Consider the following 27,990-nt stretch of genomic DNA (forward strand, 5'->3'; position numbering starts at 1 on the left):
TTGCTTGTGAAAAGACAATCATGCCAAAAATATTATTTACTACTTTTTTTTTTTTTTAAACTGAAGAAACCAACCGAAAGCTTCAACAGTTTGACAATAACCTGAAAAGCATTTATTAGTCCCAGGAGTGATGATTCCCCCCCCCCCCCCACCATGGTACAGTATTTCTCCAAACTAACAAACTCTCATATCTGAGAATAAAAAATTGAGTTCCCAATGTGATTAGATAAATGGTGGATTTCTGTATTTGTAAAGACATTTTTGTGCTAAAATATTATTGCTAACTTTTACATTTGAAGTCTGTTGTTCTACAGCCAATCAAACCTTGGCCTCCTGAATTTGTCACCACCAATCCTGTCTGTACAGGACCCTATTTATCCAGTTTGTACAATGCGATATGATGTTGCTATCTTGACTAATGGTAACCATCTACCTTGTTTTTAGTTTTCTTCTTGGTCTTTTACCAAGAAATTTACCATTTAAAGTCTTAAGAATACTGTCATTTTCAACATAAAAAAAACGTACTGTCCACCGTAACTTTCTGAATTTGTTTGATTATACTAGATATTATAGATTCTTTATAGAGTTGATATAACTCATGGTTATATCTGATCCTCCAGAAACCATTATTCATTCACTAGGCCAAAAATTTTTCTAAAGATTTTCTTTCAAAAGTTGAAATCAAATTCTCTATTATTTCTGTAAATATCCAGGTTTCAACATCCATAATTAATGATGGTTTGGACAATTGATCGCGAGGAAAATTAATCACAGGGAAAACTCATTGAGAGGAAAATTTATCACAGGGAAAATTCATTGCAGGAAAAATTACTGCAAACAAAATTCATTGAAAGTGTTATCCACTAGAAAATTGAAGTCTGTTTGGTTTAACACGTGTTATGTAGAGGTGCGTGATATTTGATAGTAATTTGTATCTGAGAAATACTGTGAACTCCGATGTCAATATAGTATTCGTTTAGTTATTTTTATTTTTTATTATTTACTGTTGAAAATGGCTGGAAAAATATATCAACAGGATAATCCATCAGATGTCAAAGAGATTCAGCGAATGTTACTCGAGTCCGATGATGAGAATGATAGAGTCGAATGCGAAAGTGAAAGTGCTATTTGAGAGTAAATTGTATCTGAGAGATGCAGCGAACTCCGATGTATAGTATTGGTTTAGTTGTTTTTTTTATTTGTTTCTTTTTTCAATGATTTCTAGATTGATTGTAACTGAAAATAAATAAACCATCATATTATACTGGTAGTGTTTTTTTTTTTTTCAAGTTTTATCGCATTTCAGCACATACTAGTAATGAATGTATCTCTTGGATACACTCATTCTAAGCTGTAATTTTTTTCGACTGTGACCTCTGCAGGGTTAACCTCCAAACTGGCCAGGAAGTATATATACATCCAGCAAATTCTGGAGACGAGTCAGACCACCTGTGAAAAAACATGGATATCAAGTACATTTGACTATCATATCCATTAGAAGGTGAGATAATCTTTCATGCTAACAAGAACACTCAACCAGATTACCTCGCGTACGTAACTATGTTCAGTTACCTATTGCCAGAAACGCAGTTGCTTGCAGTTTACTTGTTTGTTTTATAGTTTATTTGGCACAAAAACTACAAAGGTCATACTGTGCCATACTAAAGGTTACAACATTAGCATTTACAGAATATTGTAAACAATGTCTGTGCAAGAATCTAGTTTCACAAAGCAGCATCTCTAGGTAAACAGAACTGCTGCAGAGGGCACAGCAATACACAAGGTCAGAGGTTATTACAGTAGTGCAAAAATAGTTAACAATATAAGTTAATACATAATATATTAAACACTAAGCCAAGGAATGCAGTATCTACATATATGTAAGATTATAATAGATGCCTTTATAGCAGTATAAAAATAGGCAAAAAAGGGATTATTATACAATATGCATGGATGAAAATTAAATTTAGCAATGCAACAGAAACAGAATTTAGAATACATATAAACAGAATTACTAGAAAGTACACAAATAGGTAAGATGTCCTACAGCACTACATGGTTATTCTAAAAATAAAGTAGTAAATAAGATGCATACACAAAATGCATGTTAAGTGATGCAGTATCTACATATAAACAAAATTACTGCAGAGGTTTCAGCAGTACATAAGTAGATAACTACAGGTTAACATATGTATATACAAAACAAGTCAAGGAAAGCAGTGTCTACATCTAGTAAGATTACAACAAACATTATTATTCTAATGCTTAAAGAGAAGTTAAGTTAAGCAAAAAAAGTATTTACATATAAACAAACTTATGGTCAAATGTGTTTGTATAAATTAATCCTTTCTAAAAAATTAAAAACATCATGCAATTTGCCTGAGTCTGCTAGCATTTCCCTGAGTGAATATGGCTTGGTTAGATAGGTGAAAATTTCATTCCTCTCTCATGTAAATTTTTGACAATCTACCAGAATATGATGAATAGTGAGATGTGTGTGTTGCATTTTTCACATATGGGAGGGTCATCAGCTCTCAGTGAATGAGAATGAGTAAGGTGACTGTGACCTATGCGGAGTCTAGCAAGGATAAACTCTTCCCTTCTCTTTGTACGTTGACTAGAATGCCAGTGTTTAATTTCAGGTTTAATGTTATATAATTTGTTTGTTGATGTTTCTTGCCATGTTAACTCCCACTGAGCAATTAACTTTGATCTTATAAGTTGTCTGTAGTCTGTATGGAACTGTCAAACAGTATGTGGAGAAGGTATTGGCTGATTTAGCAGCTGCATCTGCAGCCTCATTTCCTTTGATTCCAATGTGGCTGGGAATCCAGCAGAACTGAATATCGAAATTAAAGATTTTCATTTTGTGAAGCAGGTGTAGCACTTCATAAAATACTGGATGTGGATTATACATAGGAGAGGAGATAGCCCGTAAAGAGCTCAATGAGTTTGTATAAATTATACACTTTTGGTAGCAGTTTTCTTTTATATGCACAAGTGCAAGCTGAATGGCATGTAACTCTGCTGTGTAATTACTGCAGTCTGGTGGGATCTGATTTGAGATAATAATGTCAGGAAACACAGCAGCGCAGCCAACAGTGATGTTAGTTCTTGAACCATCAGTATAGACAGGTAAGAAATCAGCATGTGCTGCTCTGTGTGCATTAAACAATTGCAGGTAAATGAATGATGGGGTATAAGATTTCTGTAGCTGATAAAGTGAGAGGTTGCAGGATGGTGTGCAAACCTGCATGGAGGAATGCTGTTATGTTTACTGTAGCTAATGTTGTCAACATTTATACTAACAGCTTACACAGTTTCTTTAATACGCATACCAAAAGGATGTATAGCAGTTTGACGTGTGTGATATTGAGCTTCTCAATGCAGAGAGAAGATACTATTCCACGTAGGGTATTCTAGGAGAGATTTAATTTTTGGGTGTAATTAAGAGACAACTGTTTTCCGTCGAAGTAATAGAGCCGGTTCATTTGCTTCTACATAGAGACTTTGAGTGGGTGAGGTGCAAAAGGCACCAGTAGCTATCCATATACCCTGATATGGATAGGATGGAATCCAACCATCGTAGGTTACTCTGTCTTGCCGAGCCATAGACTTGGGACCCATAATCCAGCTTTGAACGTATAAGTGCACGATAAAGATGGAGCAATAAGAAGCTCGATCAGCACCCCATCCAGTAGAGCACAGAGTGCGAAGGAAGTTCAAAGTTCTTTTGCACTTTTCTCTTAGTTGACAAATGTGTGCTAGAAATGCAAGTTTTCTGTCAAAGATGAGTCCCAAGAACTTGGTTTCTGTAGTTACTGGAATAACAGTAGGTCCCATTCTTAGTTCAGGATCTGGGTGATGAGTGCGTTTTTGACAGAAGTGTACACAGACTTTTTTCTGTTGAAAACCTAAACCCATTATTAAGAGCCCAGTCCATAGAGAGACATGATCAATTGCTTGCTGAAGTTGTTTTTCAATTACCCTCATGTTACGTGAGTGACAGTAGATTGTGAAGTCATAAACATATGCATTGTTTATAGTGGGAGGAAGCTATTCAATGATTGAGTTAATTTTAATAGCAAAAAGGGTTACACTTAAGATAGAGCCTTGGGGAACACCTTGTTCTTGAAGATATGGTCGAGATAGCATACTTCCAACTCTGACTTCGAAAGTTCCCCTGGACAGAAAGTTTTTAATAAATATAGGGAAGTGTCCTTTGAGACCTAGGTTATAGAGGTCTTTTAATATGCCATATCTCCAGGCTGTGTCATAAGCATTTTCCATGTCAAAAAAAAAAAAAAAAAAAAAACGAGACAAGATGTTCTCGCTTCAGAAATACATCTTTTATACAAGTTTCTAACTGAACTAAATGGTCTAAAGTTGATCGATGTCTACAGAAACCACACTGTGTATTGGAGAGAACACTTGCTTTCTAAATACCACAGAAGTCTGGCATTAACCATTTTCTCTAGTATCTTACAAAGACAGCTGGTCAGAGCAATGGGTTGATAATTATTTGCTTGTGTTGGATCTTTTCCTGGTTTTGGGATAGCAATGACAATTGACTTATGCCAAGAATTTGGAAACTCTTCCTCTGAAAGTATTCTATTGTATAATAAGAGAAGAAGGTTCATAGAAGATGATGGTAGATGTTTTATCATTTCATAATGGATGTCATGAGGTCCTACTGCACTAGGGTGAGATTGTAGGAGAGCTCTTTTTAGTTCCTCCTTGACAAATGGCTGAAGAATGTTGGTAGAAAAATTAAGCCTTTGTTTCTCTTGCTGCTCTTTCAGTATTAAAAATTCCAGAGAATATGAAGCTGTTGCTGAGATTTTAGCAAAAGTTTCTCCCCAAGTATCTGCAATAGCTTTGGGATCAGCAAGAACACTTCCATCATAGTCTAAGGTGGACAAACAGTGTGTACTATATCTGCCTTTCATTTTCCGGATTTTATCCCATACAATTTTTGGACTGGTCATTTGATTAACTGATGTAGTAAATTGGATCCATGATTGTTTTTGACTCTGACATTTTACATAACGTGCTTTGGCTTGAGCACGCTTGAAAGTTATTAAATTTGATGTGGTGGGGTATCTACGAAATATGCTCCATGCTCTGTGTGGATCTTTTTTGGCTGCCTGACATTCTGGGTTCCACCAAGACTTTGCATAGACTGGAAATCGAGATGATGTTTTTGGGATGGAGGTTGTTGCTGCCTGGACAATGCATTCTGTTATATATTTTATAGCTTCATTGATAGGTGTTTGACTGATGGCATCGGCATTAAATTTTGCAAGATGAGAGAAAGTGTTCCAGTCAGCCTGGTCCATTTTCCATATAGGTATCCATGAACATGGTTCCTGTGAACACATTGTACAAAGAACAGGAAAGTGATCACTTCCATATATGTTCTCTTCAACGTCCCACATGAGCACTTGCCGTTTGCTCAGTAACTTTAATCTAAATTATATTACCTACAAGCTACATTTATTTTCGCTACTTGTTGTATAGTATAATTATAGTTTTTAATGCCAGTGTAAATAAGTGATCCTTTCATATTTCTTCACTTAAGATTGTATCACTCTGGAGAACAATGCCACTATCATTTTTTTTTTTTTTTTGATAATTATCTTAGTCACCAATACATTTTATTCTCCCAGAACTTAATTCAAGATAATTATTTTTGTCAAACAATTATTTTATAAATTCATAAAAATCCAAATCTTAAAATAAACACAGCCTCAATCTGTTACAAATTGCTTTGTTTATTTTTTATTCATAATCTTAGAAAACTATTTCACAGATTGCGTGAAGGTTCGCTCTTTTACGATATTACTTATAGATAATCATACGTAAATCTTGAATCATATCAAATAATGTATAATATATTATTTGATATGATTGGTTGTACTTTCTTGGTTTCCTGGAATCACTCATTGCATATTGAAATGAAGGGCTATTATGAAGTAAATTGTTATGTACATATTTTCTGCTAATTTTGATATTATGCAGCAATTTTGAAGTAGCGATACTTTTCCTACAGTTTATCATTAGAAACATGTATAGGTCATCATCATCAAATTGCTGACATGTACCCTCAAGGGGTGTACAGGATAAGATAGTACTACATGAAAAATTTACATCATTACTAACTTCCTATCTACAATTATCCTCCAAATCAGTCTATTACTTGTCAAGACTCCAATATGATCATTATCAGATCTTATATTTCTATCGTCTAAGGCACACTGAACGGTATCAATCCACCTATATCTTGGTCTTCCTCTGGGTCATTTTCCTGCCAACCTGGCAGAGAACACTTGTTTTGCTAATCTTTCCTCGCCATTTCTGTTTAAGTGACCATACCACCTGAGATTAGCTCTGCTAACGCATTCCTGAATGTCGACAATGTCGAGTTCTTTCCTAATATCCTCGTTTTTAATATGATATTGCCATTGATGCCATCTGTTCACGCCTCTAATCTTTCTCAGGACTCTCATATCTTCTGTCTCTAGTCTTTGGTCAAGTGTTTTACTTTTGATCCAGCTCTCAGATCCACAAGTTAAAACTGGTTTGAACACTGTCTTGTATAGAGATAATTTAGTGTTCTGACTAATTTCTCTCTTATTCCATACGAATTTATTCAATTGACTTCCTACCATACCAGCTTTGTTGATTCTGTTGTCTATTTCCATATTTAATTTACCATCTTCAGTAATATTGATAATGACCTTCATACCATATCTATTACAACATTTATTCAATTCAGTCAGGGAATCTTGCAAAGTTGTAGCAGATTTATTTAGAAGTATAACATCGTCCGCATAAAGCAAAGAGCTGATATTAACATCTCCAATTCTGATATTATGTTTAATACCACTTTCCTTCATAAATGTGATCGATATAGAAAATGAATAACATCGGGGATAATGTACATCCTTGTCTCACACCAGATTTAACATTAAACCATCTTCCTGTATATCCTTCAATTCTAACTGCCGATTTACAACTCAAATACAGACAAAGTATTGCTTGATATAATGCCCCATTGACACCATATAATTGTAGCATATTGAACAGCTTCTCTCTCTTGGCACCTTGTCATATGCCTTTTCCAGATCGACAAAACTCAAATACAGCTTTTTGTTATATTCCCATGCTTTCTCAACTATTTGTCGTAAAGTGAAGATCTGATCCTGACAGCCTCTATTTGGCCTGAATCCAGCATGTTCTTCACCAAGCTTTTCTTCCACAATTCGTCTCAACTGTTTCTCAAGTAAACTTACATATACTTGAGAAACGGTATAGATCTTGCCAGGAACACTCAGTAAGGAAATACCTCTGTAATTCTCACATTCGGTTTTATTTCCCTTTTTTATATATGGGTACTATTAGAGCTCTACTCCAATCATCAGGAATTTGTCCCTCTGTCCAGACTTTCTGAACTATGCAGTGCAGCCACTGTAAGACTTTTACACCACCATACTTCAGCATTTATGGTCAAAAATCATCTACTCCTGCTGCCTTTCCACATTTCAAGCCTTTGATGGCTTTTTCTATTTCAAGTATGGATATGTTTTCCTGACTGTATGCCTGTTGAGTGTTTTTTACCACTGCGCTATGGCTGCTTGTTTCATTTACCAATTTTTCGAAGTAATTACTCCATACTTCAAGGATATCTTTTTCTCCTGTTTTCATGTCACCTTTATCATATCTAACTCCTTTTACAGCACTCTTTCCTCCATTCCTTAGCTTCTTCAACAACCTCCAGAATAACTCAAAACCTTCTTGATATTTATTTTCTATGTTCTTGCCAAAGTCCTCCCATGACTTTTGTTTAGCTAGTTTTACACAGTGTTTAGCTTTCTTACATTTGTCTCTGTATTCTCTAAGAGCAAAAGCTGACTTATTTGCTAAGAACTTTTGATATGTTTTCTTCTTTTCTTTCACTGCCTCTTTAACTTCCTGTGTCCACCATGGAGTCCTGATTTTTCTATCCTTGCAGACAACCTTACCACATATCTCTCTGGCTGAATCAATCAGGGTTTTCTTCAATGCTTGCCACTGAATCTCCAAGGTTTGGTTCCTGTTCTCAAACTCTTTCATTTTTTCTTAAATAATCTTTGTGTATGTTAGTCTACAGTTCACATCTGAGAGCTGATCAACTTTTATTCACTTTAAAACTTTCTTACATGTTATTCTTTTCAATATGAAATTCAATTTTATCCTGCTAAGACTAAATAGTGATCACTTCCAATTTCAAATCCTCTGTACACTCTCTTGTCCTGCAACAGGAAGAAAACATCACTATCAGCAATAACATAGTCAATGAGACTTTTCTTATTCCTTGCCTCTTTTCTCCATGTAAATTTGTGCACATTTTTATATTGGAACATGATGTTAGTAATAACTAGTCCACGTCCTGAGCAGAAATCCAACAGGTATTTGCCATTATTATTAGCTTTGCTCTTTTCTCCAGATTTTCCCAAAATATTTTTTTATGTCTGACAATCATTTCCTACTCTGCTATTTAGATCCCCAACAAGGACCAACTTTTCCTTTTTCATTGTGTCAGTAGCTTTCTCTAGAGCCTCAAAAAATTCCTCCACTTCTACCTTAGTAGAACCTTCTGTGGGACCATAGGCACAAATAAGTCTCATTGTCCAGTTTCCCATTCTGATATTTGCCCACATCACTCTACTTGAGACTGCCTGCCATTCAAGAAGATTAGCCTCATATTTAGTGTTGAATACTATGGCTACCCCTTCTTTTCCTTGATTGTCATTGCCTGAATATAACATTTTGTATTCATTGCTCAGAAAGATCCCATCAGTTTTTGTGTTTTTTTGTTTCAGTCACCCCTATTATCTCGATCTGGTACTTATCTAAAATGAAATTTTATTTCCAAAATTTTCATAATAGAATTAAAATTGCATTTCGTTCTTAATTTCACTCCCCACTCCCTCCAAACTTTCGCACACACAAATACTGCCAGGTAACATCTCTGCACTTTCTTTTTATTTGAATTCATTATTTTTCCCAAAGTAATTGTTCCAGATAACTTTTAATATTCCGATACTGAAATTAAATTGTGATTATTACAAATGAGCAAATTTTGTATATTTTCTCGTTCATATTATTTCCTGATAAATATAAATAACTAAATTATGTGATAATGGGTATTTTATTGGGTAAATTATGTGATATTTAAAAAATAGTGTCATCATATAAAATTTAAAAAGAAAAAAAATTTTTTTCACACATATCCATGATGAATATTCTTGCGATTAATTTTCCCCACAATTAAATTTCCAGCAATGAATATTCGTGCAATTAATTTTCCCCACAATTAAATTTCAAGCGATGCATAGTCTCCACAATGAATTGTCGGTGATCAATTTTCCCACAATGAATTGTCAGCGATGAACTCCGGACACGGTTAATAATTGGACAAAGTTAGTCTTCTAATGGATATCATTTGACTGAATACTCATGAGCGATAATAAAAAGCCTGATTATCACACTTTATTTGATTCTACACTTCTATCATTTCATTTGGTTGGATTGTGAGCATTACTCCAAAATATTTGAATTGTTCCACTTTTTCTACTTGAAGTCTCACTTGGTTAAAAATGAAATTCTACTCAGGTTAGAAATTAGCAATTGAATTTGTTCAAAGAAACAGTCAATTTCATTTTGAAATTGCTCTGTAGTTTATAAATTACTTAATCAAGACAAATATTATTTGAAAGACTCTTCAGTGTCGGCTATGCTAGATTGGGTTATTGGGAAATCTGCAGAAGCAACTTGAACTATAAAACAAATATATTTATATCTATTAATTGTGTGTTCTCCAGTTTGTCTGCATGCTTTGTGGGATGAAAAACACCCACCATATGAGACCAGCTAACTCACCTTCAGTTAAAAAGTATTTTTTTATAAATTATTTGACTCAAAAAATGTGCTCCTGAACTGACACCTATCCTTTATCATCTCTATGCTATATTACACTCAGCCAGCACCCACCACACAGTATGGAAGCAAGTCCATATGCAGAGAAAGAGAGAGAAGTTTCCCCGTCAAATTATTGTTCTCGTAAAAAACAGGAGACAAGTTTACGATCAAACTATTGACCTACTGCTCTCACATCAGTGCAGTCTAAAGTAATGAATAAGTTCATCAGTACCTAGAAAACTGCAACAAATCGATGAACACCAATATAGATTCTATCAGTCAAGATCGACAGCAAATTCCATCGTTATCTCTCGCCTCGGGACATATGTCATGAAAAGATTTGGAGAGACTTATGCTGTTGTACTCGAAATTTCTAAGGCATTTAATTGATTTGGCAATTGACATCAAATTCCTGACATATACCCTCAAGGGGTGTACAGGATATGATAGTACTACATGAAAAATTTACATCATTACCAACCTCCTATTAACAAATTTTTCTCCAAATCAATCTGTTACCTGTCAAGCCTCCAATTGTCAGATCTTATGTTTCTATTCTCTAAGGCATTTTTACTGTATCAATCCACCTTTTTCTTGGTCTTCCTCTGGGTCTTTTTCATGCCAACCAGGCAGAGAACACCTGTTTTGCTAATCTTTCCTCTCCTATTCTGTTCAAGTAATCATACCATTTGAGATTAGCTCTGCTAACACATTCCTGGATGCTAACAATTTCAAGTTCTTTCCTAATTTAATCCTTTTTAATATGATATTTTCATTGATGCCATCTGTTCATATCCCTAATCTTACTCAGGACTCTCATATCTGTGGTCTCCAGTCTTTGGTCAAGTGTTTTACTTCTAACCCAGCTCTCAGATCCATAAGTTAAAATTGCTTTGAACACTGTCTTGTATACAGCTAATTTAGTGTTTTGACTAGTTTCTCTCTTATCCCGTATAAATTTATTCAGTTGATTTCCTACCATACCAGCTTTGTTGATTTTGTTGTCTATTTCCATATTTAATTTACCATCTTCACTAAAACTCGTGCCTAAGTAGCTGAAATGTTTTACTTGTTCCATAGGTTCTCCATTCACAATGCAGTTGATATTTTCAATGCTTCTGCCTATTTTCAGTGTCTTTGTCTTGTTAATGATGACCTTCATAGCATACCATATCTATTACAACAGTTATGCAATTTAGTCAGGGAATCTTACAGACTTGCAGCAGATTTATTTAGAACTTTAACATCATCCGCATAAAGCTGATATTAACATCTCCAATTTTGATATCAGGTTTAATACCACTTTCCTTCATAATGCGATCCATATAGATAATGAATAACAAAGGGGGATAATGTGCATCCTTGTCTGACACCAGATTTAACATTAAACCATCTTCCTGTACTTCCTTCAATTCTAACTGCTGACTTACAACTCGTATAAAAATTAAGTATTGCTTGATATAATGCCACACTGACACCATACTGCAGCGTTTTCACAATAGCTTTTCTCTTAGCACCTGGTCATATGCTTTTTCCAGATTTACAAAACTTAAATACATATCTTTGCTATATTCCCATAATTTCTCAACTATTTATTTTAAAGTGAAAATCTGATCATGACATCTTCTATATAGCCTGAATCCAGCTTGTTCTTTGCCAAGCTTCTCTTCCACAATCCTCAATTTCTCAAGTTACTGGCATAAATCTTACCAGGAGCACTCAGTAGAGAAATACATCTGTAATTCTCACATTTAGTTTTATTTCCCTTTTTTTATATATGGGTACGTTAAGACCTCTACTCCAATCATCTGGAATTCATCCCTCTGAACTATGCAGTGCAGTCACTTTAAGACTTTTATACCTCCATACTTGAGCATTTCTGATGGAATATCATTTACTCCAGCTGCCTTTTAACGTTTCAGGCTTTTGATGGCTTTCTCTACTTCAAGTATGAATATGTATTCCTGATTGCATGCTTGGTCAGTGTTTTTTTACCACTGTGCTGTCACTGATTATTTCATTTAGCAATTTTTCAAACTGGCTGAATCAATCAAGGTTTTCTTCAGGGCTTGATTGATTCAGCCAGTTTGAAAACTGGCTAAATCAATGTTTGGTTCAGGACCAAACAGGAAACAAACCTAGAACCAAGGTTTGGTTCCTGTTCTCAAATTCTTTCATTTTTTCTTGAATAATGTTTGTGTATTTTAGTCTACAGTTCACATATGAGAGCTGTTCAACTTTTATTCACTTTAAACCTTTCTTACATGTTCTTTTGAATATGAAATTCAATTTTATCCTGCTCAAGACTAAATGGTGATCACTTCCAATTTCAAATACTCTGTACACTCTAGTGTTCTACACCAGAGGGAAAATATCACTATCAACAATAACATAGTCAATAAGATTTTTCTTCTTTCTTGTATCTTCTCTCCATGTGAATTTGTGCACATTTGTATGTTGGAACATATTGTTAGTAATAACCAGTGCACATCCTGAACAGAAATCCAACAGGTATTTGCTATTATTATTAGCTTTGCTCTTTTCTCCAAATTTTCCCAAAACATTTTTGTATGTCTGACAATCATTTCCTACTCTGTTATTTACACCCTCTCTCCACAAAAAAACTGAACTTTTCGAAAAAAAGAACTAGTGGCGCCACCTGTTGTATCTTTTTGTTGCCGAAAGTGGCAACCTTCATTAGTGTTTTGTCAACTGTTTATGACATTTGTTTCATTAAAGCCAAGTTATAGTGCCAAGAGTGACAGTGTCTTTTGACGAAAGGTCGGAAAATGAGTTTCAAACAGAGAGCTGCGATTGACTTTCGTGTTAAACTTGGTGAAAGTTTTACCGAAACGCATCAAATGCTTCAAAAAGTATACGGTGATGAATGCTTATCCCATACTCAAGTTTACGAGTGGTTTAAGTGATTTCAAAGTGTTCGTGAGATGCTTGAGGACGACGAAAAGCGGGGCCGTCTAAAAACTGGACTGAGCGAAGTTAACATCCAAAACGTGAGTGATTTCTCAAGGAAAACCTGAAATCGTCTGTAAGATTGAGTGAAGATGAAATGGGGATTCCAAAATCAACTGTGCCCAACATTTTGACCAAGAGTTTGGGCCTTCGTAAATTTAATTCACGATTTGTTCCCCCACAAGTTGACAGATGATCAAAAAATGTATTGAATTGAACACTGCAAGGACCTTATTAAAACTGTTCGTAAGGACTCGTGGTGTTTTGAGTATGATCCCAAAACAAAGCACCAGAGTGCTGAGTGGACCACCAGAAGAGGGGCATCTGAAAAAAAGTTGCTTGGAGAAGTCAAAAGTAAAGGCAATACTGATTTGTTTCTACGATTCCAAGAGCATTATCCACAAAGAATTCGTTCTGCCTGGCCAAATGGTCAATGGCGAGATTTATCTCAAAGTTTTGAAGCGATTGATAGCGAGAATTCGTCGAGTACGGCATGAATATCATGATGACCAACTATTCGTCAAAACACACTGTCACTCTTGGCACTATAATTCAGCTACAAAACAAATATCATAAACAGTTGACACAACATTAATGAAGGTTGCTGCTTTCGATAACAAAAAGATACAACAGGTGGCTCCATTACTTTCTTCTATTTTCGAAAAGTTTGGCTTCTTTTTGGACAGAGGGTGTAGATCCCCAACAAACTTTTCATTTTTCATTGTCAGTTGCTTTATCTAAAGCCTCAAAAAAATTCCTCCACTTCTACCTTAGTAGAACCTTCTGTGGGACCGTAGCCACAAATATGTCTCATTGTCCAAGTATGGGAATATATTGCCAAGAATGGGGAATTTTGATATTTGTCTACATCACTCTACTTGATATCACCTGCCATTCAATAAGATTAGCTTCGTATTTAACTTATCCTCGGTTTTCTGCCTCTCTCAATTATGTCGATGTGGTACTTATCCAATTCCTCAGATAGCTCTATTTCTTTTCCATTCAGGCTTGTTATGTGGATAGCGCCGATCTTGAACTCTGGTGATACTGAGTTGGAGTGGGCTTTAAGATTTGTTCCAGTAGTTGATGTTTCACTGTTTGCCCAGTTCCCTGGTGAAAACAACTAGGGGCTTGTTTAACCGAGCAATGCCCCAGCCGGCATGAAATTCTGTCGTGGGAGTACTTAAGGGTCAAAACTGTATAATCGAGAGGAGACCTGCACATAACCTTTAAAGGAATGCGGTGAGCCAACCAGGGCTTCTGACCTAATGTCCAATCCTCACCTTCTTGTGGCGCACCCTGTTAGATATCTGCCTGAATAATGAACAAACAAGGATGGGCTGGTAATTGGGATTTAGCCAGAAGACCACTCGGTTTTCTGCCTCTCTCATCCATCTCATTCCTGCTATTTGTTCCAGTTCATTCCTCCACCTTCTTTTCGGCCTTTCTCTTTGTCTTGCTCCAGCCATTGGTCTCCACTCTGTTGTTTTTCTAGTCCATCTCCTGTCACTGCATCTGGCAATATGTCCAGCCAATCTCCACTTAGCCTGTTTAATGTATTTTACAATATCCATGACACCTGTTTGAGAGCTTATCCAGGTATTTGTCTTCCTATTTCTTAATGTTATTTTTAGCATACTTCTCTCCATGCGATGTTGTGTTGTTCTTAGTTTTTTGTTTAGGGCTTCTGCTAAAGTCCATGTTTCCTTTTTAGACTCATAGGGATGTCACTTCTGAATATGTCTCTCATTTTCCCATAAGCCAAGGCGAATTCTTTGTTCAATTTTTTTTATTTGGTAATCCTCAAAGGATAACAACTGGCCCAAGTATACATATGAAGTAACTTGTTCTATTTCATGGTTTTCAAATTTGACAGTCCCATGGTTGATGTATTTATTCATCATTATTTTTGTTTTTTCTTTATTTATTTTAAATCCAATTACTTTGGAGGCTTCATTCAGCTGATTTAGCCTTTCTTCCAGATCTTCAAGATTATCTGCTATTAGGACCATATCAAATGCAAATTTCAGATGATGCAGCCTTTCTCCATTTATGTTTATTCCTTTTGTTTCCCAATCAAGGCTTCTAAAGACTTCCTCTAGTGAAGATGTAAATAATTTGGGAGATATGGTGTCGCCTTGCCGGATGCCTTTTTGTATTGGAAACTTTTCACTGTTTTTATATAATTTAATTACAGAAATTGCATTATTGTAAATATGTTTTAATGTTTCAATATATGGTTTCTCAGTTTCCTGGGTTTCAAGTGCTTTTAGTTTTGCAGATGTTTTAACTGAATCAAATGCTTTTTCATAGTCTATATAGGCCAGACATACGGGTTTATTGTATTCAATTGTTTTTCAATGAGCTGTCTTAATGTGTGAATATGGTCCAAAGTATTGTAATTCATTCTAAATCCAGCTTGTTCGCAGGATTGCATTCCTTCTAGTTTAGATTTTATTCAATTATTTATAATTTTTGTGAAGACTTTATATATGGTGGGGAGTAGGCTTATAGGTCTGTAGTTTTTAATTTCTTCCTTATTGCCCTTTTCAAAAATTAATATTAGAAGTGAAGTGTTCCAATTTTTTGGAATTTTTTTCTGTTTTAGGCATTTATTAAAGTCAGCTATTTGATGACAGGGATTCCTCCTGGTTTTAAGAAGTCCACCATAATTCCATCTTCTCTGGGGCCTTTCCATCTTCATTTCCCCAGAATGCTATTTCCACTTCATCTTGTAAGATTTCAGGGGTATTGTGTTCTTCCTCACTCGAGTTATCCATAGATGATTTTTGGATGTCTCGGTCTTTGTCTTCATAGAGTTCAGTGTAAAATTCCTGAATTCTTTTGATTATTGCATCTCTATTTTTTATAAGTTCACCATTTTTTCCTCTTACAGCAGCTATTTCCTTTGTTCCAACTGATAATGTTCGTCTTAGGACCTTCATATTACTATTGCTTTCTATTGTTTCTTTAATTTTTCTAGTATTATACAATCTAATTTCATGTTTCATCACGTATAGTTTTACAAATTTCCACAAATTCTATTTTATTGGTTGCATTCAAATCTCTTTTCATATCTCTTCTTTTCTTTTCTTCATCAGATCTAAGGTTTCCTGTCTTAGTTTTTCCTCTCTTTGGTGCCTTTTTACACCTATTTCTAGTACACAATTCAAGATAGATTTTGTTAAGATTTCATTAGCATCATCGATGATAGTAACCAATCAAATTGCATAAAGAATTGTAATGTTATTGGCTTGGCAATTGACCTTCTCCATCTTATTGTCTGATATCTGCCCTTTTTTAATGGATTGCTAGCTTTCCCACAAACTGCATGTTATGGTGAAAGCATTCTATCTTCAGATTTTCCTCTAAAAGTAGGCAGGGCTCTCTTTTTCACCCATCCTTTCACACACACACACACACACACACACACACACACACACACACACACACACACACACACACACACACACACACAGGTAGTTAATGCTTTTACGAATTAATTGTTTCCTGGTGACTGTTTGTAAATCAGGAATTCGTAAAGTGGAGTTTATTTGGCTTAGGAAATGATCATCTTGCTATAAGCAAGAGTTACATTCGTAGGAAGGAATATATAAAATATAAAATGAATATTAAATGAAAAGAAAATACTTTACTGCCCAAAGATTTACATATTTAAAAAAAATCATCATCATGCGTATCAAGGATTTAGGCCCAGCATGGCCTGTTCCGCCTTAGAAGTCATTGTTGAATCGTTTAAGAGGACGTCCTGGTTTTCTTTTTTCCTAATGGCTTGTACTTTAAGCCTCGTTTTGGTAATCTTTCTGTTTTCATTCTTTGAACGTGTTCCATCCATTTATGTTTATATTTTTAAATTTTTTCTATTACTGGTTCTTGGTTTAATTCTTTCATAATTTCATTGTTTCTTTTGTGATCAAATAGGGTATACTTTGCAGTTTTTCTCATAAACTTAATTTCTGCTGTTATTAATCTTTGTTTGTCTTTTTTGTACAGATTTGGCTTCCATACATTAAGATTGGTAAGGCTAATGCATTGTATACTTTTAGTCTGGCTTGTTTTTGAACTAGGTTTGGTTTAAATATAGAGTTAATTATACCTGTTATTTTTAGATATTTTGCAATTTTTATGTTTATATCTTTTTCATTTTCATATGCGATCATACATCCTAGGTAGTTAAATGAATTCACCTGTTCTAAGATCTTGTTATCTATTACTATTTTAGTTATTGCTGGATCTTGTCCTTTAAAGGCCATAGTTTTTGATTTTTCTGTTGATATTATCATGCCATAATCTTTGGCTATCTCATTCAGATCTAAAATAGCTTTCTGTAAGTTATCTTCAGAATTTGTAATTATTATTCGGTCATTAGCAAAAAGGAGAGTGTTTAAGTTCACTGTAGGAGAAAGTTTAATACCTTGATGTAAATTTTTATTCCATTTTATTATTATTTCATTTAAGTAAACATTAAAAAGAGTTGCTGAGAGGGCACATCCCTGTCGGACCCCTTGGTTCATCTCTCTCGTATATGATAGCTCGTGATTTAATCTTATTTGTATTTGATTTATCATATATACTTGTGATAGCTTTTAGGGTATTATTTGGTATTTGTCTTTCTTTTAATATGTTAAATAATATGTTTCTTTTAACTTTGTCAAATGCTTTTTCAAAGTCAATAAATGCAATATGTGTTTCTAAAATTGTATTCTCTTCTTTTCTCTATTATTAATTTTAGGATCTTGTAAGAGGCCGGGTCTATACATGATCGGCCTTTTCCAAATCCATTCTGTACTTCTAAAATAAAGTTTTCGGAATGTTTCATTAGTTTGCTATTTAAGATTCCGCTATATATTTTGTAACAGGAATTTAGTATACTGACACCTCTATAGTTTTTAGGGTCATCTCTATTACCTTTTTTAAAGATAGGAATCACAATTGCTTTTTTCCATTCTATTGGGGGGATACCAGTTGAATAAATTTTATTTAAAAATAATAAGAGTCTTTCTTTGAGTCTTGTTCCTGCGTATTTATATAGTTCTGAACATAGCTTATCTTCTCCAGGTGATTTTCTGTTTCTTGTTTCTTTCAGGCTGATTTCTAATTCTTCTTTAGTTATTTCCTTTTCATTTTCGTTAATTGTTTGCCAGTTGTCTTTTTTAAAATATTTGTCTGTCCGCAATTCTGTGTAGTAATTTAGAAATTCTTCTAATTTCAATTCGGTGTTTAATTTTATGTTTTCTTTAGTATCTGCATTTAAGTGTTTCAAAATCTTATATACATTGGGTCTTATTTTATATAAATCATGTTCTAAATTAGAAACAAATTTGTTCCATGATTCTCTATGTCTTTTTCTGACTTCTCTTTTAGCTATGGCTCTTATTCTTTTATATTCTATTTCATCGTCTAATCTTTTACTGCTTAATCATTTGTGATAGGCTTCTTTTTTCTTTTTGATAATTTCTTTGATTGTATCATCCCAGATCTTCAGTTTTTTTCCTTTTATTGAATTTTTTGGTCTTTCCTAAGCTTTCATTTGCTGCTGCATTTAGTATCTTTTATATTAAGCCATTCTATTTCTATTTCTTCATTTTGTTTTATTTTATCTAGATATTGGTTTTTTGTGCTTTGTTCATATATTCTTTGTTCATATACCCATTGTACATTTGTGTCATTCAATAGTCTAGTTTTATAAACAAATGTTTCGAATTTTCTTTCTTTCTTGATATTTAAAAAATAACATAAGAAAAATTTTAAACTAAAAAAATTCTTTGAAAAAAAAAAAAAGCTTATTTCTAAATCACCGGGTGAATTGGCAGCCATCGAGGTAGGAAACTTTGGTGCCTCTTTTTTTCAAAGAAGTCTTCAAGTGTCATCTGCTTCGTTGACTTTCACTTCTTTTCCTTTAAAATAGCTTGACAGCAAGTAAAAGCATTATTTATTCAGCTTCAAGGCCCACCTTTCCTAATTGGGTTGTGAGGGCAGCAGCTGCAAGAGGAACTTCCAATGGTCACGATCCTCTGCCACCAAACTCAGGTGTTCTGGTGAGACTCCCAAATGTGTCTACCCCAAGCATTATTCATTTTGCAGGAAAATACTAAATCTTTCAAAGTCCGAATCTTGCGATTCAAAGAATGCTTGAGCTTTTTCGAGAAGTTTAAATGCTTCTTCTAGGCCTTTTAAAGTGAAAAACTGAGTTGGAGCTTCATATTTGTTATCTTATCTTTTTCTTCTTCATTTCTTTCTTGTACTTCTAATTCAAGGAGATCATTTGGTGAGAGTTCCATAGTGTGAGATTGAAGCAGCTCAATTAACATCACCTTTCAAAACTTCCATTTGCAACAGGTTAGCCACATCTAAGATTGCTTGAGTTTCAGAATTCACAAATTAAAATTTGTGAATTCTGAATTGCATCTAAATGAACACATTTTAGATGCAATTAAAATTGCATCTAAAATGCTGAATCTCTTCCAGAATTCTTTGATAGAAAATCACAATCACAGTGAAAGAGTTATAGTTAAAAAGAAGACAAAATAAAAAAATCAGGTGTAATTGAAGAAAACTACGAATAACACAACCGCGTCTCCAAGGCTCATGAGTGACTGATGCTCGTTCTAACTGATCATTACATTTATACAATTTAAAATAAAAATTCCGATCCAAAAAATTCTCAAGCGGGAGTTCATAAAGTGAGATAGCAGGCCTGGTTGGCCAAGCAGTTAGCATATCCATGGTCCAGCCGAAAGGCTGTGAGTTTGAATCCCACTGTAGGCATGGATGTTTGTGATTGTCTGTGAAAATACTAATGGTGGGTGGTAGATGCAGTTCGTTATAGTTGGCAGATTGAGTGAGAATTGTAGAGTAGGTGCCCTCCTCGATAAGTCTTTGGACTCCCTGAGGTGTTGTATAATAATAATAATAATAATAATAATAATATAAACAACTTTCTTTTGTTGACTTCAAAATCCAATTCACAGTTTTGTTAATGATGGCATTCTCCATTCCTCTTACTTCTATAGCAAACACTGCAGTGCCCAATCAGTTGAAGCTTCAAGATGTGTGCACTAAACATTGATCTCCATACTGTTCTTCAATGGAGTAATAACAACCCCTCCCAACATTACTTTTCATCTGTCCACATACTAATCTGCATAAGTACAAATTCACCCAACCTTGGAATACTGTGCTCGTGTTTTTTGTGGTGATCCTAAGATCTCTAAAAATTCTTGATGTTGTCAGAACAGAACAGTCTGGCTAATTGATGATCCCTCTCTCACAGACTCTTTCCAGAAGCAACTCAAACTATAAAACCAATGTATTTATATCTATTAATTGTATGTTCTCCAGTTTGCCTGCATGGTTTGTGGGATGAAAAACCACTTTCCAGCCACTGTCTCCAGCAGGCCAGTTTCCACACAGTTTCTTCTACAAATATTTCAACAGATGTATGCTGTTCAGCAGAAATGACATCCATCAAGCTGCTGTTTGTGTTACATAAGCAGCAGCTGCTCAACATCTTTTTAGAGTTGAACTGCTGAGTCACCAAACTCGCTACTTCCATTCATTCATTCTAACACAGTTCTGGGGATCAGTCTTCCATATGAAATATTTTCCAAAGATTACAACATCGAGCTTTCCATGCCCACACACATGGCATTGATTTGCAATATTATGTTTTGCAGCCATGCGTGAGAGTGATTATATATATATATATATATATATATATAAAATAGCCATCTTCAAGTACCACCAGTTTCATAGAGCACATAAGTCAATAATGAAGACCTTTTGACCTAATGCAAATTAGGTTAAAAATTATTGCAAAAAAAAAAAAAAAAAAAGAAAGAAAGAAACTTTTTTTAATGATTTATGTTGCCTAAAGAATTCCAACAATTTTCCCAGCATAAATTACTCATATTAGATCTAGAAACTAGAAAGAATACAAACTGACACTGACCCGGTGGTCCTCAGACCATAAACAGGACTTCCCCAACCAGATAGTCACTGATGTAGCATCAATGATATACAATATATTTAAGTGTTTAATTATTACTAATTTTTATTAATTTTTAATTTTTATTTAAAAACATAAATACATTAAAAAATCTCTTTTAATTTTTAATTTATTTTATTTTTGCCTCTTGTTTTCCCTCCTGGTCAACCATTTACCCTAGCTCAACCTCGTTGAGCTAGGGTAAATGGTTGACCGGGCAGTTATGCTGTAGCTCACTGTAGTTTATACTGATGTAGTTTGTGTCCTAGTGTGTGTGTGTGTGTGTATTCCTGATGTTGACTTCGATATAACCAAACCATTTTATTCTAATTACAGCAAGTACTCTAACATGATGATTTGTCTCCATAATTCTACACAATGAAAAGAAAAGATTTTTCCTCTCAACAATTAAAAAATTTCAAGAAAAAACAATTAATTTTATCTTGAAATAAATGAAAAATAGATCATCCAGACATCTAAGTTTCGAATGCAATCTTTAACTCAGAAAATATTTCCTCAAATTAGTATCAAAATAAAAACACCACTGGACAAGATTCTATTCTAATGATACAACAGCTGGATTTGAGACCACATATGCTATATAACAGAACAATAAGAGAAGCAACATCTACTGGATAACCATGATATATCTCTCCAACGCTTTTACCAATTTAATCTCATTCCTTTCATGGAATACCAGACAAAATGATAGATATCTTAATGTATGCTATATATCAATAGTATACAAGAGCACCACATTCACTATTAAAGGGACAGGTAATAATACAAAAGATATAAAAATTTGAAAAGGGAACAAACAGGTTCCCATGTTATCACCGATACTATTCAAACTGCATTAAGTTGGATAATAATGAAATATGGCAAAAAAGATTAACATAAAAACTTTGAATAACAATAGGCTTCTGTATCTTCCTTCCACATAGATATGTTCATATTTCCCTGTATGAAGTTTAAATATGGAAACATAATACAACTGGGGAAGGGGGCTATATCATCAAATTCCTGTAAATTTTTGTACACCCTCAATAAAAGCTATACAGAATATGACAGTTAAATATGCACTATTAAAATATTTCAAAATAACTGAAATGCACATGCTCAATTCCCTGTATCAGGGAATTGAGCATGCGCCAAGAAAACACCTCTATCATATCATCACCAAATCTGCAGTTGATACATTGCAATATAAATCCACCCACTGATTTATGCTACTGTCAACACAGAGCAGTTAAGAAGATGCATTAGACCAGACAATCTTTTTATTTTTGTCCATGTTTCTATGCTCACTGCTTATTCTTAACAGAAATTAATTCTGTGAAATTTTCTGCTGTTATTTTATAAACTGCCTGACTATCGGAGCCCAAGTCATTTGATGTTCTGATATCTCCTTTACAAACCAGTGTTGTACCCATTTACAAATAGTGTAGTTTGTGTAATTCTATAAGATGACAGAGACTGTCTTTAGTCACACATCACTGCCATTAGTGGAATGTTTTCTGATTGCTGGCAGAACTAGACATTACACATGAACATTCCAGCAAGATGACAGTTATCATGATACCTGCACTAGTCTGTCTGGTGCTATTCATACTACTCTTTGGTATGTTTGCTTCGTATAGTTTAAATAGACATGCAACACTCTCAAACAAAATATAGCAGATGTGTGTTTGGAGGGAGGGGGGGGGGGGGAAATAACAAACTAGCTAATGTATTTACAATTCATATACTGATACAATTGCACAGGAAGACATAAAAAAAACAGCAAACAAACATACCTGTCATATAATTTCCCAACATTTCCACCTCTCTTAATCCATTGTTGCATTTTAGAAAGTGAGGGCCGTCTTTTATGATGAAGTTTCATAGAGGATTCCTCTTGCTTTTGTTTTTCTTTTTCAACACGGAGCACCCAGCCTCTTAGTTCACTTGCAAGCCTATAACAGATATTATTTACCTTTAGGAAGCACAATGACTGTCATTCAGACTAATTTAATTAATTTTCTTTTTTAAATATATTTTGAATCCACTTTTGGACATTCACTTATGATGCATATCATGTAATGTCATGTATACAATGAGAGTGAAACATTTAAAAAGTTCTTCACTCCTGTTAATTAGGTTAATCTTGATGTCAGTACAGTATTTACACGGAATTGCTAATTTTGGAACTGTACATAAATAATCCTGCAATTATCCAACAGCAACAGTGAGAAATCAACTGGATGGTCAGTTTGCTAAAGGCGTCTTAAAAAAAAAGACAAAAAAGAAGCATGGATATTTTTTATATTTATAGAATGCAATAACAGTGTTGTGATCTCTCAATCATCCAATCATGCTGGGAAACTGTCCGACCAGTTAAATTAATCCATGGTATATATATATATATATATATATAACTTGACAAGAAATTATATTCTTGATTTAATCCTTTACCCAGACATAAGCAAACTTTGAGAGGTCTATCAGTATAGAGGCTGTTGACTTGCATCAATTGCCTCAGTATCCCATTATGCAAAAACATTATGGGAAGGGTCATTCTCCCAGACTGGTTTCACTGCATAAGTATAGAAATGGTGTCTAAAAGCTAGGATATCATTCAGATCAGTCAAACCTCAATGAGTGACCTGAAAGGACATCTAACTCATTACTGTTCATCTAGCTCACTCCAGGATCCAGATGAATAGTAATACTCAGCAGTGGTTCTGTCAAGACAACACCTGCAAAAGCTATGGTTCCACGAGTGATAGACAAAAACCTATTACCTAGCCAAACACCAGCCTCTGCAAGCAAGCAGCAGGAGCCACTCTAGCAAAGGCTGCATCAGTAGGAGCCATACCATGCCATGCCATAGACAAACATCCAATGTAATGCAGTAATCAAGACAACTTCAGCAGAAAACCTCCTCAGTGGAAGATAGACCCAGGAAAATACCGAAGTTAAACAAATGTAGAATTCATATTTTCCATACACAAGTAATAAAATGGTATCATCATCATCAAATCTTTCTGTGCCTACTGGCACATAAGGCTGCAATACTGGTTTTCCATCTGCCCCTGTCTTTTGCAGCTGCTCTTGCTTCTGCCCAGCTCGCCCATGTTGCCTATTTCATCTCGGATTCTATCATTCTTCTCCAAGTTAATTTTGGGAGACCTCTAGAGTGTCTCCCTTCTGGAGCCCAAGTCAGTGCTACTTGGGGAATTCTGTTCATCCCCATGCAAATAACATGTCCGGTCCATTTCCATCTTCTTAGGCAAATCTCTTTAAAGAAAACTTGGAGAAAGTTTTCTTTGAAAGTTCCTTGTTAATGATTGTATTTGGCCAGAAGATTTTTAAAATTCTTCTTAAACATTTGTTTTGGAAAATGTCCAATTTATTACTTGTGCTTTGGTAAGTTTCCAAGTTCCAAGCATATAGCAGCACTGCTCGCACAATAGATTTATAGATATTAATTTTCACTTCAACTGTAATACTTGATGCTGTCCATAATTTATTTAATGACCTGAAACAATTTTGTGCTTTAGCAATCTTTGTAAAATGTCTTTGTCAGTGCCGACTTGTTTATTTATTATTGATCCAAGGTATGTAAAAGTATCAACATCTTCAATTGTTTCATTTTTTAACTTAATTTCTTTATCTGATTTTTCATTTATTTGCATGACCTTGGTTTTACAATCCCCCTCCCTCTTGTTTACATGAAGATCCACAGTTTCTGCACAGCAAGCAAAGTTATCAGTTTTTAGCTGTAAGTCATTTAACTTTGAGGATAAGAGCACTATGTCATCAGAAAAATCAAGGTCTTCCAGTGTGGATGTAAAGTCCCAACATATTCTTCTCTGTTGATGATTAATTGAGTTTTTCATAATCCAATCAATTAAAATTATAAATAATAGACTTAAAATTATAAATAATAGACTAGATAGAACACAACCCTGTATAACTTCAGTTTCAATGATAAAGAAGTCTGTAAATTTTCCATCTACTTCCACGCAAGACTTGCTGCCATTATACATATTTTTGATAATGTTGAGAAATTTATAAGGTATTCCATATTCTTCTAATATTTTCAAAAGTTTCTATCTACTGAGTCAAACGTTTTACTAAAATCGACGAAGTTTAGGTAAAGTGGGACTTGAATTCTATACAATGTTTGATTATATTTCTAAGAGTGAATATTTGTTGAGTAGTTCCTCAACCAGTTTTGGAAACCTGCCTGTTTTTCGCTTAATAAATTTTCAATTTCCTTTTTTAATCTATTAATTAAAATTTTTGTAAAAACTTTTGCAGGAATTGAAATCAAACTTATTCCTCTTCAATGTTTGCATTTGGTCAAATCTCCTTTTTGGGGGGATTTTTATAATTACTGCTTCTTTCCATTGTAGAGGAATTTTTTCTGTCTTCCATATTTCATTGTATAACCTTTGTAATTTGGTAGTAGTTGCGTTAGTTGCTTTTAACATTTTGGCATCGATATTATCATTTCCGCATAGATTTTAGTGCCTTCAGGGCATCTTTGACTTTGCTCAACGAAATCTCATCTTCAGAAATGTTCAAAGTGGGTATTACACTAGTTGTAATATTTTGTGCCTGTTGAGACCTTATATTTACCTTTACATTCAAAGTTTCATCAAAATATTTTCTCCATCTTGCTTCGATTTTGGAGTCAATCATCAATAACTTTCCTTCTTTGTCTCTAATGGAGGAAGGGGTTGCTTTTTTGTAATCATTGATTCATTTTATAATCTCTTACCTATCTAAGATAAGAGATTATAAAGTATAGTGTTTTTCCTACTGTACAGTGTTCTGACATTCCATGATCCAATCTTTAAAATTTTTTGAAGCCAAATTTTAAAATCTTTAAAATTGCCAGGAGCATTTGTTCATCCAGATTTGCAGTTTCTGTAATCAGATAATTTTTACAGGAGGAGTAATTAGCCTTTCGCCCAACCCCTGAAGAGGACCCAGCTATATCCCTCCCCCAGGGAATGGGTCTCCATTTATCATCTCTTACGATATGCAGAAGTGTGGTTGGGGTATTCTACTACCCACCCTAACACGGGGACAATAAAATACTCTTGATTAGAGACAGCTGTACACTCTTTTTTTTTTTTTTTTTTGCTTAGTTACAAAGAACATACTTGACAAGAAACTGTATTTTTGATTTAATACGTTACCAAGTATAAGCAAACAAATTTTGCATTAGAAGTATCCTCATTGCTAGTGAACTCATATATACACATATATAGAAGTAGCTGATTTCACATCAGTTGCCTCAGTCAATTAAATCAATATACTTTCTTGTCAAGTATACTTATGTCATAACCAAGTGGAAAAATTATTCACAACTATCTCTGATCCAGAGTATTTTAATATGATGATATATCATATTCTAGGGATGTTGACCACTGATTGATCCAAAGGTATCTTGAATTTTTGATGGATTATTCAGTGAATGCTGATTCAGGATTCAGTAACTAAGTGAAGTAAGTATCTCTTAGTTATCATTTAGGTATACTTTATTATCTTCCTTTCCCCCTCCCTCTTCTTTCAGAGTACAATCACTGATTTTAAAATTTATGATTACATTACTGACTCCAAATGGTGATCCTCAATGGGAAAGCCTAGATTTTGAGCAGGCAATTGCAATGTTCAGAAATCTATAATCTGTGCAGAAAAAATGGCCCAACCAACTGCCAATTGAGTTGGAGAGGCCAATGGCTATCCGAGGCATTGATAACTGACCAAATTCCCAGAATTCATAACCAAAAAATGACTTCGATCTGATTCAAGAAACAGCTGAGGAACACAATGGACTCTGTGAATTCAGAAGCAAAAAATTGCACACGGAACTATCATGCATTGAAGCTGCAACTTCAACCACTGTGACCACTACCATCCATTGCTAAGAAGCAATGGATGGCAGTGGTCACAGTCCTCAAAATCCAAAAGATTATAGGTATTATTTCTGGGAAGATTCCCATGTTACTCCTCTAATATTATTTTTATGGCTATTTAGCCTATCACTCCCACCCCTGATCTTATCCCATCATATCCTCCTTCCCTAAAAATTTCTATTCTTCACCTCCTCCCAAAGTATTCTCTGCCCACTTTTAATAATAATAACAAAAAAAAAAAAAAAAAAAAAACCTGGGTTTTTCAAAAACTTCACATACCTCTTGCCTAACCAATAATTCTCACACATCTATCTACTCCCACAATTCCAACTCCTTTAACAGCAGATGAATGTATATTGCCATACACAAGGATGCCGGTGTATAAGAAGACAGCTAGCTACATCCTACAAAGGTAGGTCCAAATTATTCTTCCTATGTATTTTTCATATATCTGTCTACATAAATCAGTAATGCCCTAATTGAGTAAAAAGCCTGACATTATAAAAAGGGGCACTCCTAAACAAAAATAGGCTAAATAGCCATAAAAATAAAATCAAGATTAATTTCACAAAAGTCAGAAAAAATATCTGAATACAGCCAGATATGATAGCTGACTACTGTACACTTACCAAATTCTTGGATGATAACCCACCATATATTCACTCCAAAAAGTAACAAAAACTACAAGGTGGTCCCGTGTGCTATAAAAGAATCCATAACCATCCAAACCTGCGTTGAAATCAGCCATATGCTGCAAGGATAAATGTACAATGCCTTTCACATCATGGTGGAAATCAGCAAACACCACTAAGAAATTTTATGACTTAAAAACTATCTGTGACCTGGCTATAAAACCTGAAAATTTATGATAGAAGGCATCCAATGGCACTGTTACCAAAAATTTGGCCACTTGCAATGCTGTTATAAGGGTCAGCACAGCCAGCTAAATGTAGTGGACCACATCCCACCAACTAACATAGGATGAATGTAATATTTGGCCACAGCGAAACCAGCAAAATTAACTAAAGCAGCCCACCAAAGACTGCAACTGGTTTTGATGTGGAATTGGTGGCATCTAAACCAGCAGGATAAAGCAGAACCACAACAGCTAGCCAAATCCACAAACCCAAAATCATA

At 34.5% G+C, this 27,990-nt stretch overlaps 1 protein-coding gene across 1 annotated transcript in view; it reads right to left on the reverse strand.

Annotated features, from left to right (window-relative positions):
• The window catches only part of Atf6 (bZIP_ATF6 domain-containing protein ATf6), a 244,734-nt gene that overhangs the window by 64,752 nt on the left and 151,992 nt on the right, over positions 1–27,990 (reverse strand). The window contains exon 10 of the mRNA XM_090414984.1: positions 22,738–22,896. Coding sequence (XP_090271110.1) covers positions 22,738–22,896 — 159 coding nt within the window. The remainder of the gene's footprint in view (positions 1–22,737; positions 22,897–27,990) is intronic.

This window comes from Typopeltis vanoorti, chromosome 26, assembly GCF_054136105.1.
Source record: "Typopeltis vanoorti isolate ZY-2024b chromosome 26, IOZ_Tvanoo_1.0, whole genome shotgun sequence".
Taxonomy (NCBI): domain Eukaryota; kingdom Metazoa; phylum Arthropoda; class Arachnida; order Uropygi; family Thelyphonidae; genus Typopeltis; species Typopeltis vanoorti.